At 54.8% G+C, this 16,405-nt stretch overlaps 1 protein-coding gene across 1 annotated transcript; it reads right to left on the bottom strand.

Moving 5' to 3' along the window:
• Positions 1-280: 280 nt before the first annotated feature.
• INKA2 (inka box actin regulator 2) lies at positions 281-16,036 on the bottom strand. The gene is made up of 2 exons (XM_008515234.2): positions 15,388-16,036; positions 281-4,807 (listed from the first exon to the last, which is right to left on the bottom strand). Exons 1-2 carry the CDS (start codon positions 15,421-15,423, stop codon positions 3,965-3,967), a joined length of 879 nt encoding a protein of 292 aa, XP_008513456.2. The 5' UTR covers positions 15,424-16,036; the 3' UTR covers positions 281-3,964.
• Positions 16,037-16,405: the final 369 nt, after the last annotated feature.

Genomic DNA, 16,405 nt, shown 5'->3' with positions numbered 1-16,405 from the left:
GGAGCCTGTTCTCAGGCTGTGGGTCCTCAAGCACCATTTCCAAGCTCAGCCCTTGCCACTGCCCTGTCCATACCTCACCCCTTGAGACACACACATACACCTATCTTCCTTCCATGGAAAAGTGTCAGTTGTTTCCCATTTTGCAAATAACAGCCATTCTGGGTAATATTTTCACAATGTACAAGAACATGTTCACACCTATTGTCTTCTCTGATCCTGGCTACAATTGTGTGAGGTAATAAGGCCAGTATACGTTTTTTAACAGAAAAAGAGACCAAGGCACAGAGAAAGCTTTTTATTTTTTAGCATTTTTGCCCCGGGTCACATGGTTAGCACCCGAACCAAGGGGCAGGCAGTCCAATATAAATTGAGCTTCTGCTGTTCTAGGTTGAGTGCTTGACCCTTAGGTGCATTATGTCCATTAAACCTCGCAGCAGCTCTGCTTTATTCCCATTTCACAGACGAGAAAGACGAGGCTCAGAGAGGCCAAGCAACATGCTCACGCTTACACAGTGACAGAAATGGGTCTCCAATCTCGACTCCAAATCCAGTGCTCATGCCATGGTGCTGGCAGAAGTGTCTAATGCCCTGGGTGGGAGGTCACCGGGGGTGGCTTGAAAGCTGGAGGCAGGCCCCTGCTCCCCAGAGACAGGCTGTGCTTTTGCTTTTAGGGAGGCGCTGTGGGAAAGGTTAGTGTGTGTTGGGAAAGATGGAGGAGCCCCCTCCCCAGCAGGGCTCTGAGGAGCAGGGGGCTGTGGCGGGAACAGAGCTGAACCAGGTCTCTACGCCTCAGGCTTGGGTTCAGAGCTCAACCTGTGTGGTGAAGTGCAAGGGGAGCACTGGAGGGAGAGGGGCCCTGTGCCCTCTGGGAAAGAGGGGTCCCAGGTCTCAGGGTTGGAAAGAGAAAGGAAGGAGACCAGGCAGGCGGCTGGCCACACCCAGCAGGAACTCTTCTAACTCCTGCTTACGGTCCCAGGGACATCTATAGACACACTCTGGCCACAGGGCCACAAAGAAGCAGGTGGAGCCCTAGGAAGATGCCTGAGCCAATCGGGGGCCCTTGTACCTGCCAGGGAAGTGGGCCAGGTGTGAGGCAGGGCCCATGCCAGGGAGGGTATTAAATGAGCTTCCAGCTTATTTGCATGTCCTAATTAACCATAAAATGAGCCCCAGGGGCGGAATTAAGCTGTCGATTTCCCTCCGCTTGCTTCCACTGCCTCCCCTCATCACATTGCTCCCCACCCCACACTTTCCTGCTGCACTTAGGCCCCAGGCCTTCCCATTCACCTCTCCCCTCAGCTTCAGTAAAATACAGCTTCTGTCATTGTCGTGGCAGGAGCCCAGGAGGGAAAAGGAAAAATTATGGGGGGGAAATGAATTGACCATCGTCTTTCACTAACAAAGCATGACGTAGTGGATGGGGCATTACATCAGCTCCGTCCAGACCCAGGCAGAATTCTGCCACCGGACAGGCAGCCTTCCGTGTATTAGCCACACAGGGGCTCAGATAACATGGGAGGACAGGTTTGTTGTTGTTTCTCTTGACTTGGCTTTGGGGCAGAGATGGACAATTTGCGGGCTAGTGTGAAAAGCACAAGACTGGAAGTCAATTGGAACTGCTTCAATCCCAGCTCTGTCACTAGGACCCTGGGCAAGTTACTTAACCTCTCTGAGCCTCTCCATGTAATACAAGAGTAACAACAGCTACTCCCAGAGTGTGGTGAGGAGGAAATAAGAACACAAAGGTGACACCTGTGAACTATCCTGGCAGCAGATGTCACGTCCTAATTGTTTGTTCTGGCCCAGGTTAAAATGAGTTTTCATTCCCTTGAATCCCTTTTGGTTAAGTGATGGGTTAAGAGTTGCTTCTTTCTTCCCACTGGACCCTTTGAGTCAGAAACTGGGTCCTTCCCATTGCTCTGTGCTTAGTTCCTATTGCAATGCCTGGCACTGGCAGGTGTTCATAAAGTTTTGTTCGATTGGCCTGAATTGCTGTGACCAGTCCACAAAACAGATGAGATGCAGATGAATGGCCAAGAGGCAACTTGGTTTCCTGTAGAATCATTCCCTACTCAGAGCTGGTGCCTTCTTGAATAACTGCTGGACGGATTCGCCACCACCCAGCGGCCCATGGCTCCCTCCTCTCAGGATTCAGCAGCCACACAACCCCCCCGTTTGTAATCCTGGTTCTTTCTTTTACTGATAGCCTGATCTGGGCAATTTACAGGACCCCTAAGAGCCTTTACTGATTTCCTGGGAGGACAGTACCTTGTAGGGTCATTTGGAAGTTTGACAGACATGTGTACACTGCCTGGAAAGAGCAAATGCTCAAAAAAAAAAAAAAAAAAAATTAGTGTCTTTCCTCTTGTAGCTTCCACCACCCCAAACTAAACATCTACCATTTCATTGTGTGGGGATTTGAGTGACCCTAACCACCCCCAACTCCAGCTGTCGCGAGCTGCTCACTCTAAGCACCCCCCCCCATCCTTGCCCCCTGGGGGTCCAGGATGCAGGAAGAGCCTTCTTGTTATTTTTCTTCTCCAATTTGCTATTAATGCTTTGAGGGCAGGAAGGCGTCTTGCCTCTAATTGCAGCTGTCACCCCCCATCAAGCAGAGGGGAGATCAGCCAGGAGGTGGAGAGAGGAGGAGAGAGGGAGTGCCTTCCCGGGCTGGCTTGGCCCAAACAGGGACCCACATTGTGTTTTCCCGGTCAGTGGGCGTTCCCTGCCCGAGTGGGAGGGACGGCAGTTTCAAGGGGGGCGCTGAGGCGCCGGGAGCTGCGTGGTGTCTCGCTCAGGGCCACGTGCCCAGCGCGGCTTTAGGAAGCTTTAGGTGCCGCCCGTGCAGCCAGCCCCCGCCGGAGCTGAGCTGCTGCCCCGGTCCTTCCTCCTCCTCCCCGGCTGGTTCTGCGGGAGGCTGGTCCTGCGGGAGGCGGGAAGATGAGGCCAAAGGCTGCATGCGCCTAGTCTTTGGGGAGACCGCGGGATGGAGCTAGGAATTTTAAAAGGAGTGCATATTTTTTCTGGGCTCGCCTTGGCCTCGCTGGTGTTCCTGTGTCCCGTGTGGCGTTCCGGGCTGGAGACAGGGTGTTGCGGGGGGGACTGTGTGTGGCTCCAGGGCCCAGCTTCTGCTCTTCCGTCAGCCCTGCACTGGTCTGCCTCCTGCCTGGGGTGCAATCTTGGACAGGTAGCAGCACATGGAGGCTTACTTCCTCTTCTGGAAAATGGGATAATACTTGCCCCTTTACTAATGAGATAATGGATGTGAAAAGGCTTTCAAACATGTGAAGTGCTGTACAAACAGTCTCTTTCCTCTCCTGTGCTTTTGGAAAGACAAGAGGAGCATCTGGGACTTCCCCAAGCACACTTACAGGCAGGCTCTCATTCAGCCCATTTCTCAAGACCCAGGCATGGGCTGAGAAGGCAGAGGCAGCAGGAAGGGGTGGGGGTGGGAATGGCTCGGACTCCCAGGAGGCCGGGGTTTAATACCCGGGCCTGGAGCAGCGCCTTGCCCGGAAGCAAACAGTTATAAGGCTGGGGACACCAGAGACAACGTCCTTACTGGGGGCCTGTCTGGGGAGTCTGAGGCCCCAGTGCCCTAACCCATACAGCATGTTCCACTGAGGTGTTTGGGGACAGTGAAGGAATGTCAGAAGGGTTTCCTGCTCTCCTCCCTGTATCGCTTTCCTGCTGTCACCTCCAGCCCCAAAGTGAGCAACACACACACACACACACACACACACACACACACAGAGTCAGTCCAGGAACGCTCACCTCCCCCACAGCCCCTCCCAACTGTGGCCGTCAGCCCTGCTGCGGACACTCCTGCTTCCTCTCCCTCCTTTCTGGGGAAAGGAACTTGGAGTTAGCGTTGAAAGCCAGACCGTCCGCCCACCCTTCTTTGCAGGGGCCCAGCACGGGGACCTGGCCCTTTTGGGTTCAGTCAACTTTCTGTCTCCAGGATTCAGACCCAAACAGCTGTGTTAATGTCAAAGCCAGAGGGTGAGGGTTCCAGGGCCTTGGGGCAACTCGTGGAAGGATTTTCCCCTCGTCTGGGCTCCGCGGTGCCTGGGAAGGGGCCATGTCCGGAGCCCTTGGAATGGCTCCGCTTCTTGACCTTCTGCGAGCGCCCGGCTCGGGGCTCCGAGGCCGTGGGGGTCACCCAGCCCGGTTTCTCCTTCAGCAGCCGGTCCCTGTCGGGCCGCACACTACGCAAGAACTTCCTAAAGATGTTTGCTGTTAGGGCAAACCTGCGGCCCAGCTCCCGGGGCTGGCCCCTCTCTCTTTTCTGCCCACCTGCTTCCCCAGTCTCACCCTTCTCCCCACCCTTCTCCAGTTCAGGCAAATCCAGCCAGTTGCCCACCAGGTCCGCAAACACGTTGTCACCTAACACCAGGGGCTGTCGATTCCGGCCCCGGGACATCAGCGTGGAGGTCCAGTCATCGGGTTCCACCAGCTCTGGCCCCTGCTGGGCACGGCTGTGGTGCTCCGGAAGCTGTGTCCTGGGAAGGGGGGCCCAATCCCTCCCGCACACATTCCGATGGGATGGAAACTTGGTGCTGCTGCCAAGAGAAGGTTGGGTGGAGGGGGAGCAGGCCATAGGCCTGGCAGGACCTCCGCCACCCTCCCATCGAGGGGGCTCAGGCTGAGTCCGGGGGCTTTCAGGGCAGCCCAGGGCAGGATCCCCTCCAGAGATCTCCAGCCGTTCCAGTGCTGTCTGCACCTGTAGGAGCTTTAGTTCCTGCAGTGCCCCCATCATGCAGTTCATCTGATCCTGCAAGCCGTCACCCACTTCCTTCATGGACATCTGCAGGGGAGAGAGAAGGCACAGGGCCAGTGAGCCCCGGGGGTGGGGGAAGGGCTGCCCGTCACTGGCCCTTAACCTCGACACCGCCCAACCAAACACACACCTCCAGGGTCATGCCAGCCTACCAGTGACCCCACCCCTGTACAGCCTAGTACACTGCAGATCAGAGCTGGGAGAGGAGCAATTTTAACACTGACATGGCTGAATAGAGGAACTGATATTAATGGCAGCTAACTTGCTAAGGCAGGCACCGTACTAAGCTACATATATGTCTGTCTATATGCATACGCATAAATTAATCTCTATTTAATCTCCCCAACTACTCTATGAGGTAGTGACTATTACTGTTCCCATTTTATGGATGAGGAAACTGAGGCATATAAGTAACTGCCTCCAGATCACATAGATAGTAAGCGGTGGAGCTGAGATCATCTTGAGAGTGCACACAGTTGTGACGGTCATCTCTGTCCTCTTTTGTGTCTATGCCCTCTTCTTCCCCTGAGCCTCCCTGAGGGGGAGCGGAGGGAGGAGAAGGACAATAATTTGTGAGCATTTACGATGCCACGGGACTTGGACTAAGCACTCTATGCACATCATCCCATTTAATCTTTATATACACCCTATGCGTTTGCGATTATTGTTCTCATTTTAACAAATGAGTTAACCATCCTGGGGGTGAAGCAGCTTGCCTGAGGTCACCAGCTCATATTGCTGGGACTCAAACTCAGGACCTCTCACTCCAAGCGCTACAGTCCTGACCACCAAGCACTCCTCAGCACGGCTGGGCACTGGAGCTGGGCTTCCAGGCTACTCTGTGCTCCACAGGGCTTGGAGGAGTGCTGGAAGGGACGTTAGGGGAAGAGAAGGAGCTCAGAGTCCCTGCAAGGAAGGGTAGGTTCAGGGTTTCCTTTCACTGCTGTTCACCTCTGGCTGCTCAGGAGAGAGATAAGGAGGCTAGGAAGCTGTTATTCGCAGAAACCCTCGCCCAGCTCTTCCCAGCCCTTCTCTCCCTTCCAAACACCTGTCCCCCCTCAGCTGCTCTCAGACTTGGCTCCAGTGCTCTTCCTGCCTTCCAAGCCCAATTGGCTCTGCTGCCCTGGCCAAGAGTGGGGACACTGGGGGCCAGTTCCCCCATCCCTTTGTGGGTATCTAAGGCCCAAGTCCCAGGTGCCAGCTGGAAGGGGCTGAGAGAGTGACTTGGGTGAGGGCCGAGTTTGGAGGCTGGGCGGGGGATGCTTCGTCTGATAACATGTACGAGATTCCCTTCCTGGTCCCAAGCTGCCTCAGCCCGGCCAGCTCCCTCCCAGATCTGCTCATGTTACCAACAGCAAACCTCGTGTGCAGGGACCATCTGTTTCTTAAGCCCCCCAGAGACCCACAGGCATCGTCTTACCTCCCAGCCTTGTCCAACTGCAGAGCTAAGCCCACAGGGTGGAGGGCCTGAGAAGGCCTGGGAGGGTAGGCACAGAGGCTCTGCTGCTCACCCTCTCAGGCCTCGGGGTCAAACCCTCCCCTGCCAGCCCCAGCCCTGGGCGGCAGGGGAGGAGCCAGGCCAGGCTCTCTTGAGCCAGCAGAACTAACGGACAGGGGAGGACTGACTGTCCCAGAAGGCAGAAAGGCCTTTGCTAAGTGTAGGATTGCCCACATTCTGCACCTTCCCCAAACAGGGCAAGAAGAAGTGGTGTTTTGGGGCCCTGCACACAAGCACTGTCCGTCTGAGTGGCAGCGGCAGCAGCAAGAGACATCGCCTGTGAGTGGCTGCACTTGCTGATGGCCACTTGTTCTGACCCCTTTGCCTTCTACCTTCCTGACCCCTTCCTTTCGGAGGCAGTTCGGCTGCAGCTGGGAAGACCAGAGAAGAGTCAGAGGAGACTCTAAGCCCCAAACCAAGATCCTTAGGTCCCTTCCTAGCAAACCACTTCTCCTCTGACGTCCCTATTTCTGCCCCCTCTCTCACACCACTTTCCTTGTCACCCCAGCGTGGAACCTTGGAGTCATTTTTGGCTTTTCTAACCACCGCCCTGTTCCTGTCTCCAGGTTCTCACATCTGCCTTCCCACCCCCCGGGAATGCTACAGAAGCCTCCTCGAAGGCCTGCCAGCCACCAGATCAGTCTTCTCAGCACACACCTCTGATCATGTCACTCACCACTCAGAAGCCTCTGGTGGCTCTCTATTCCCCAGAGAATAAAATCCAAACTCCTTGGTCCTGCAGCCAAGACCCACCAGGACAGAATTCCAACTTCCCACTCCAGGCCTATCTCTCGTCTCTCACCCCTTCCCCATGTTCCTGTCAGATCCGCTTCTGTGAAACTTAAAACACTCTTCGCTGCAGCCCTGCTGCTCAGGTACCCACCCCAGCCCCTCTGTGCATGTAAATGCTCCGTCACTCCCGAGACATCTACTGACCACCTACTACTTGAGGGCAGGGACTGAGACCACACAACGGTATGTCTGCCCAGAACCGAGCTAGCACCTCGCACTCGCTACATACCCACAAAACGTCATACCCTGAGTCCCCCAAACCAGGCCTCCAGCCTGCTGGCTGCCCTCAGGCTGTAACTCACTACACAAGAGAAAGAGTCAGGGACATTTCCTAAGGTTTCATTTCACCAGGAGGCAAGGAGTCTGAGCTTGCAGGCTTCCTTCCAGAAGGCGCACATAGTCCGGGTCAGAGGCAGTGGAGGAATGAAATGACCCCATTCAGTCTGTTCCAGTATGGAAAAATCCTTAAAAAATAATGCTGCCATTTTGTACCGCTTTCCAGCGAGAATGAATGTGTGGGTATGGATGAATTCAGGGCTGCCCACAAAACAGAGGCCCTATTTAAGTAAACAAGAGCTGAAATGAAATGGAAAACGATATTCTGTATTGGTTAAGATCTTGGGTTCTGGAGGCAAACAGAACAGGGTTCAATCCCTGCTCTGCCAGGTAACAGCTGTGTGATCTGGGCAGGCGACTTAAATTCCATTTTCGAGTCCTCCATTCTTTAAACGGGAATAAGAGTTCCTGCCTCGGACAGCTATTGTGCAGATTAGGTGAGGTGACGTGTGTTTATGCGTGGCTGCTGGAGGTGAATATTGGCTGTTATCTTAATTTAAGACTCCCTAAGAACTTCTAGAACATTTCTTCCTCAGTGTACCTTAACACACAGTAATGATAAGATCCCATTCATCTATCTGGTCTGATGGAGGAGAAACACATCTCTTGTCCTGTCCCTTCCCTCCCACCCCCACCTCCCACACAGAGGAAGGAGAGAGGAAGGAAAGGGAAGCCTCAGCATCCTCTTGCCCACTCTCACACTGGGCTCCGTCAGCTCGTTGCTGACACTGAAGGGCGAGAAGGCAGCTGTGTGAGGGATGACAGGGGAGGAAGGAAGCCCCGGTGTGGGAAATGGGGAGGGCCAGGGGAAGTGGGGAGGTAGGAGCATCAACGGGGGCTTGACCGGGAGGGGAGCCAGCAGGACAGCCTTTCCCAACCCCAAGGGGAAAGATGTTACCCAAGGAGAAGGAATGATGTCACCCAAGGAGAAAGAGCCAAAGGGCAAGCTGCTGTCCTGTCCAGAGCGTGGGACCGTCTCAGATCCCAGGGTTTCTCTTGCCTCAGGAACCGGAAAGGGAGAAGAGAGAGCAGTGCGGGGTGGGATCAGAGGAGGGGGCAAATCAGAGAGAATCCCGAGCTAAAAATTCTCACCACTAAATCCCAGTCTCCAGGCTAGAGGGGCTGCATTCCTCTCCAGCCTCCCAGAGCCTCAGAGCCTCAGGGCCTTCCTGAGGACAGAGACCAAATCATACCCACTTGTCCTCAGGGGTCTGTTGGAACAATCATGAGGGTCTAATTGGTTCTGATTAGTTTGAGTGAGAATGGATCTAACAGCCACCTCCCTCTCTCCCCACCCCTAATCTTACACACACACACACACACACACACACACACTCACACACACACACACTCATACACACAGAGCTAACCTGCTCCACCTTCAAACATACTACCCTTAATAAGCATATCTCAGAGACAGCTGTGGGAATCCTTTCTGAGAAAGGCCATGAAAGGTCTCACTACCACCCTTGACTCCACCCCACCCCACAGTCCATCTCCCACATCCCAGCATCTCCTGGGCCTCAAAATGCTTCATTCTAAAAATGTTCTTCATGTCAAACTTCAGTGTCTTCCCCTGTAGTTTACACCAGCCCCTGGCCTCCTCCCTGTGCTAGAGCCCGTGGCCGCCGGGTGCCCTCCTGGTGTTTGCAAAGAGCCCCAGGCTGTAGGCTGGAGACTGGGCCTGGAGTCCTAGGTGACTAACCCACCCAACAGTGGGCAGATTCTCCAACCTTTTGAGCTTCAGATTCTGACTCTGTAAAGTGACACCCCCTCCCACGTGGGTTAACACTTGCCTTTTCCCCTACAGTGCCTTATGGTCCCCACAATTACTCTGGGAGGCTGGCTGGGGGTGGGGGGAACGATCCCCACTCTATGGTTTAGGAAACAGGAGATCTGAGACTTCATCTTCTCCCTCAGGGTTTCCCGAACCTCCTTCCCTAGACTGCCTTCCTGACTCTCACTGTATCTACACATGACCCAGCCTCCTAGTTAATATCTTATTCAACCTACTAACTGTTTATAGAAATAAACACATTTATACAGGAACTTGTATGGAATGTATATCACTGGCCATACATAGATGGTATACATATATATATATATATATATGTATGTTTTTCATCTGAGTATCACCTAATGTCATCTTGAGCACCACCAGTGGAAATGGGCATCTACTGCCTGTGGTTCTGAGGCATATTAGTGGGAGGACTGGGACCCCAAGCCTGGCCCTCTTACTCCAGGCCAGCGGGCTTCCCAGGTCATCATAACCCTGAGTTCTCAGCCTCATGGGATTGTTGTGAGAAGAAACCAGGACAGTCGGCGGGAAGAGCAAAGGGCAGTTATCATCATATGGGGAGGAAGAGCAGGAAGTCTTGGAGCATCTCCAAGACCCAATCCAACTGATTTCTACCGAAGGCGTCTCTTCACTGAATCCCCTGAAGAGGGAAGACGATCTGCTTGTTTGGGGCTGAAGGGGAAGATGCTGCTGGGAAGCCAAACCCCACAGTCCTGAACCTTCAAACCTGAGCCCTCAAGGGGGTGGTGTGGGGTCAGCTATCCATGGACAGCACCCTGCCCCTTGGCACTCGCTGGGCTCTTTGTGGTGTGGGAGGAGTAGGGATGGGAAAGTGTGACACCAGCATCCTCGGCAACCTTCCCAAGCCCTCTCCTAGGCCCCTGACTGATCCCACAGCTGTGCCCTCCATCCGTCCATCTCACGCCCTCCCCCAGCTCAGCCAGAATCCTTTGACACAGCCTCCAGCTTTGCCCATGGATCTGGCAGCATGCCCTGCCTCGCTCCCCCCACCCCCATTACTCACAAGATCCCCACACAGTTCCTTTCAGCCCTTCTGGAAGCTAGAAGGAGGTTCAGGGGCGGAAATGGGAAAAGCCCCGCTTTTGCCAAGCGGCCCATTCTCCAGCTCAGTGAATAGGGACCTTCACAGCCCCCTGCTCTTGGCTGGAACTCTCAACAGGAAGGTAAAGTAGAAACAGAGCCAAGAGCTGGAGGAGGGAGGAGGGTAAAGAAAGAAGTGTGAAATGGATGGGCCCACTCTCCCAAATGAACCATCTACTGGGGGCCGTGTGCTTGGGCAAGAGACAGACAGAAGGAGAGGAGAGGCCCCTTCAGGGAACTGGCCTCAGCCTCACCAAGCCCTTCTCCCCTGACCAGCTTTAGCTCCTCTCCACTACAGTTGGTCAATCAAATTCCTTGGGCATCCAAGGGACCTCAAGAAGTTACCCTCCTTTTCTCCTTTCTGGAGCAGGCCTTCAGACTCTCCTGCGTGGACTCTTGTAATAACCTTCTAACTCACCCTCCAGCCTCCATTTCCTCCCCCCACCCCACCTCCACTGCACGCCACCCCCTAGATCCCAGGGCATGTCTCTGATCATACTGTTCTGCAGTGCACATAGAAAAGGTCAGACTCTTTAGCATGGCATTCAAGGCCCCCAATAGTCTCCTCTCAACAACTCCTTCAGCTCTCTTGCCCACAATTTCTCTGCACACACGCTATACTCTAGCCAAACTCAAGTGAGTTTTCAAACATCCCTGCTAGACAGTCTTAGAACATCCCCATTACTTCCATCTCTGTACCTTTGCTCATGTTGTGTCATGATCTGCCTAGAATACTGTTTTTCTCCTGTTCACATCCCTATTTATCCTCAAGGTCTAGCTCAAACGCTGCCTCTTCCAGGAAGCTTTCCCTGATCCTCAGCCAGAGGTACTTCCTCCCTTCTCAGAGCACTGAACTTGTGTCTCTCGTATAACATGTATCCCTATTTCTGTCCTCAAGGCTGGCATACATGTGCTGGTTAGGAGTGTAGATTCTGTCGTCAGACTGGCTGGGCTTGAATCCTAGCTCTGCCACTTCCCAGCTCTCTGACCTTGGCCGACGCACTTAACCTCCTGTGTCTCATGTATAAAATGGGACTAATGAAAGTAGAACTTCTTAGTGTTGCTTTGGCAGTTAAATGACACAATACATCATATGCCTGGCATATCAATAAATGTGAACATCAATAAACGTTATTATTTTTCTCTCTCCTATTAAACTGTGAGTTCTCTGAGGGCAGGATCTGTGTCTGTTTATATTTTTAACCATAGTACTAGTGCCTGGAAAAGTGTTTCAAACACATTATGAACTCAGCAAAAATGTTCTGTGAATGCCTGACTCATGCACACCAGTCTGATCAGCCCATCATCAGCAGTTTACCACGTGCCCACAACGTGCCAGGCACCGAGCTATGTGCTAAGGACACACAGTTGGGGAGGCACTTTACATACACTGTCACTTAATCTTCACAGAAGCTATATAAAGTAGGTATTTTAAAAAGCCCATTTTCCAGATGAGGAAACCAAGCCACAGAGAGGCTAAGCAATCTGCCAGGGTTACACAGAACCAGGATTGGAGTTCCAGTTGCCCTGACCCCAAATCCTATGCCCCGTGCTCCTCCCACTGACCACGCCACATTGTCTGGTCCAAAGTCCTCTTCCCCCGGCTCTAAACATCTAGGGAGACCGCATTATGACATCTTTGCAAAAGCTTTTTTCTGCCTCAGGAACAATTTGCTTTTTTGCCCCAAGAGCTGAAGGCTGTTCCGGCTGTATCTCCTCTATCGCCTTCTTTTCTCCTTATTTAGCCTTTAGGCCCTGGTCCTTCTCCGTATGTTAGAACCTCCTGAACCCATGGCCACTAGCAGCTAGATAATTGCCTTCTAGGAACACCAAGTGGCTTAAAAGGACCTTCCCCAGCCTGAGAGAAGTCCCTCTGCTGCTTCACCTTGCCTCAGCTAGGATGGACATTCTATGAGCTGGCCTCCATCAACCTCCTCCTCCTCCAGGAAGCCTACCCAGCCTAACCGAACTTCATGAGCCCTGCTCGTTCAGCCGTTAGGCACTTTATTTGCTCTACACGGATCTGAACTCATGAGGAATGCCCTGTGAGCATCTTACATCTGCTTCCTCTGTGTGCCTGTGTTGACCGCATTTGTTGGAAGCTCTCAAGGGAGCAGTGTGTAAGGAACAGCTGGTCCCAAGGCCTTGTGTTCGCCAGGGCCCCTCTTTGACGGCTGGAGGGGGGAGAGATATGTTCCCTGCTGGGTAGCTGCAGCCCCGACCCCCTCACCCTAATGAAGAAGTGTGTCAGCTGCCGCTACTCTCCTGCCACATTTCATCTCGGAAAGCTGATCCCGGTCCCCTTCAAGGCCAGGAGAAAGGGCCTCTTCTCTGATATCACCCTAACTGAGCCAGGATCCCCAACTCTCAGGCTCCCCGCAGTGCTCACTTGTTACAGTGCCAATTATCTGCTTCAGGAAATTGGGAAATTCTGCTATTTTGGTTTTCAGGAAGAGATTCTTCTTGTCTAGATTTTGGGCCAGGACAGGGCCAAGATTCAGGAGGGGAGCACAGAACACCCTCGAGAAAGATAATTTCAAAACCCATTGGTGTTTTTTCCCAGCGGGTTGAATGCACAGTGTCTGCAGGACGTATGCTTCTTGAAGGGAGTTTAGTGGAATAAATGCATGTAGGGCTTGACCAGTATCACACAGGTGCCATTCCTGGGCGCATACAAACTTAGGGCAAAGCCAGGGAACACAGTTCTCCGGGTGCCAGGGAAGATTCTGCCTGGGATAACACCCCCCCACACACACACACAAACAAGCTCATGACGTATACCAACCATATGCCCTTCCCACCCCATGGGAGACATGGGGTATGAACAAGCCAACAGCTTCCTAACCAGCCACAACCAAGCTGCACCAAACTCAGTCCCACAGTCCTTAGAGCAAGGAGCCAAAGGGCTGAGCCTGGGCTATCTCAGCCCTACTTTCTCCTTCAGTCCCTCTGGGAAAACGGAGGCACTGAGATTTGGGCCTGCTACCTAAGCACTGGGCTGAGGTGTCAGGGAGTGAACAAGACTCTAGCAGCTCTGCCTGTCACTCTGCTCCGTCTCCTTTCTGGGCTGACTGGCACTGGGGCCGGGGCGGAGCACCATGGGGGTGGTGGGGAGGGTGCAGAGCTCTCCCATCTGAGTGTCATTCTGGGCCCCAGGCCAGGCATTTGGCTTCCTCTCCAAGAGAGTCAAAGGCTGAGGCTGCTCAGACAAAAGGCCAAATGAAAGCTAATGGGGAGCTGGGTGACTTCAGCCTCTCCCCGTCCTCCTCCCGGGGAAAGGGGGCTCAAGTCCTTGGCAGGGGAGGGTACAAATCAGGACCTGCTCAGTTCAGTGCAGAGTCCTAGTTGCCTTTTCTATTCTCCTGGCATCCACAGACTGTCTTCCTCCCCTCACCACCTCCCACCTAGGGTGCTGTAAAAAATGCAAATCAGTAGGATTTTAAAATTCAAACTCATGCCAGGAACACCCACAAACCTTCTATTAAGGCAGATCCTGAAGTGGGTGGTATGGACCTAGATTCCAAGTATAAAAGGAGGATTCTATTAGATTGTTTTCTCGGCATGGGCCTTGGACTTCAGACATTATCTGTGATGACCTTGACCTTTCTTTCAGGTATGAGACAAATGAATGGGAGAAGTCAGAATTGTGTATGTGTGGGCTGGGATGAGCCATCCCAAACTGACATGGGAAGCGAGTAAAAACTAGTATGAGAAGTGGCATGATGGAGACTCTTAAGTCCCTCACCGAAGAAGCATTTCTCTGGGTAACTTTCCCATCTGCATGTCACCACAAAAAGGGCTTCAGGAGGAAGTACCAGAGAAGCGACCATTGACCTGAGAAGGCAGGCCCTGGAGTGGGACAGACAGGAAGAGTGTCTGGGGCCTGACCAGAAAGCCTCAGTGAGCACACCTGCACTTCAAGCTCCCCTTCCCTGAAGCCACCCCACACACAGCTGCCAAGGCCCCTCCCCAGCAGGAGAGTGTAGAGTTTTCTGGGAGGAGTGGGAGAGGCTGTCATGGAATCTGGAGAGCCATGGGCTGGCACTTTCTGGATCCAGGTCTGCTGTTGTGAGCCTGGGTACCCCTGGCTCTGAAAAGTAAGAAGAAAGAGGAGGGGAGACAAGTGAGACTGAGAAGAGGTGGACTCCCAGAGAAACAAACTTCAAAGGACAAAAAGAGACAGAGACGAAGACACAAGAGAGAGCCTGGCTGACAGAGAGTTGGGCACGGGGTCTGCGGGGGGGGGGGGGGGACGTGCCTAATATCTGTCTGAATTCTGGTGGCTGAAGGAACAAGAAAGGTGGCGGGGGGTGGGGGGATGGATAAATGAAGTCAGTGAGGCTCAACCTAACAGAGCTTTAGCGGGCACATTTGGGTGATCCCCCCACCCAGACTGAGCTACCTCTCCCAGCGCCTGCTCCCCCGGCCCCCGCACGCTCCCTCCGCACTCCCCCAGCCCAGACCCGACATCTGGCCCGGCCTCCGCAGCGCCCGCTCGAGATCTGCCAGGCGGCACCCCTCCTCCCGCAGGGCCCTCCCCCGCCATCACAGCTGCCAGCCCCCTCCCTCCTGGCAGACAAGCCCGGGCAGACAGCCGGCTAAGCCTGCCCCCGCAGCCGCGCCAGCTCTGCCAAGCCCGGCAGCGCTGGGGGCCCGGGCGGTGCCAGCTTCCCTCGAGCGAGCAGTCCCGGGTTAGGCTCCCGGCCCGGCAGGGCCCGGCGCGCGCGCTCCAGGGCGCCCAGAGCGGCCCCAGCACCGGGGTCCCATCAGTCTGCCCGTCCGTCCGTGCCAGGGTGCGCCCTCTTCTCTCCCTCGGGCTCCCCGGCACCTTTCGGGCTGGGGCGGGTTTGCTCTGTCGCTGTCACTTGTTCGCGTCTGCCTCACTCTCAGATCTTCGCTCCAAGTTTCCTCGTGGCCCTTTCCCTCACAACAGGCCCTGCCTCCGCCTGCCCGGCCGCGCGCCCTCCTCTCCCCTCGGGCCTTCCTCCGCCCGGCACGCCCCGACTCCCAGGCCCGGGCGGGGGCCAGGTACCCGTCTGGCGGAGCAGCCCTCGCCGGCCCCGGCGCCCGCTCCGTTCTTACCAGCTCCTGTTTGAGGCGGCGCAAATAGCAGTCCATTTCCCTGCTCTCGCTCCTCAGGCGCCCATCTGCCGGGCTCCGCTCCACGGTAGAGTCCGGGGTGGGAACAGCCGCCCCGCTGCGGGCAAACTGCGCTCCGCGCCCCGCGCGCCGCCCTCTCGCAGCGCCGAGCGAGCCTCTGCTCCGAGGCCCGGACTTGGAGCAGCTTCCCCGGCTGCTCGCTGCGCGCGGTCCGTGCTGGGGGCGGAGGGAAAAGTGGGGCAGCCTATGAGAATTCAGGGGGGATGCCTTCGGCCAATGAGAAGAGCGGACGGGGGGCGCGGCTGGGCGGCCGCGGCGGGCCCTCCCGGCAGGGGTTTGCACTGCGCGAGGGCCGCCGCTCCTGGGGGGCTGGCGGGGGGACACCTGGTCCTGGCCGGCGCGGCCAGGGGTATCGTGAAGGCAGACTGTGCCCACGCCCCCCAACAAAGCACGTGACTCCTGTTTGGTCGTGAAGAGAGAGCACAGCCTTCCGAGTGGGCATTAGGTAGCGGTCTCAGTAAGAAGCTGAGTGCCACAGTGTCAACGCCCTTTCCCATAACTCCGATCAGGAAAGGAACATCCTCCACACCAGAAGCAGCTCAGCTGCTCTTTATATTTTCCCCTCCAAAGTGGACTCCGGACGTGTGGCTCTATTTCATCTCCTAGTGTAGCATCCTCCCACTCCACTGCTCACCCGCAGAGCAGAGGAGCCACCGCTCGGTCCATTCACTTAATTAACACAAATCAATGGAAGGGTCACTGTACTCCTGGCGAGGTTGTAGGTCTGGGGAATAAGACAGGTAAGGTCTCAAAAAGGTGCATGGGGCGGGAGGAGGGGAAGGACGAGCCAAACAGGTAAAAATAAATAAACGCGGTCATTTCAGGTAGTGATTATTTATGAAAACATAAAGAGGGTAATGGGATGGGGGCTGCTTTCAATAGGGTGGGCAGGGAGAGGAGGAGCAGGCCTTTCTCTTGCCCTGTACTCGGGCGTCAGTTA

Source organism: Equus przewalskii, unplaced genomic scaffold (assembly GCF_037783145.1).
Source record: "Equus przewalskii isolate Varuska unplaced genomic scaffold, EquPr2 ChrUn-13, whole genome shotgun sequence".
In the NCBI taxonomy this organism is placed as follows: Eukaryota; Metazoa; Chordata; class Mammalia; order Perissodactyla; family Equidae; genus Equus; species Equus przewalskii.
The sequence above is the reverse complement of the archived record's forward strand: the minus strand, read 5'-3'. Positions and strand labels throughout refer to the sequence as shown.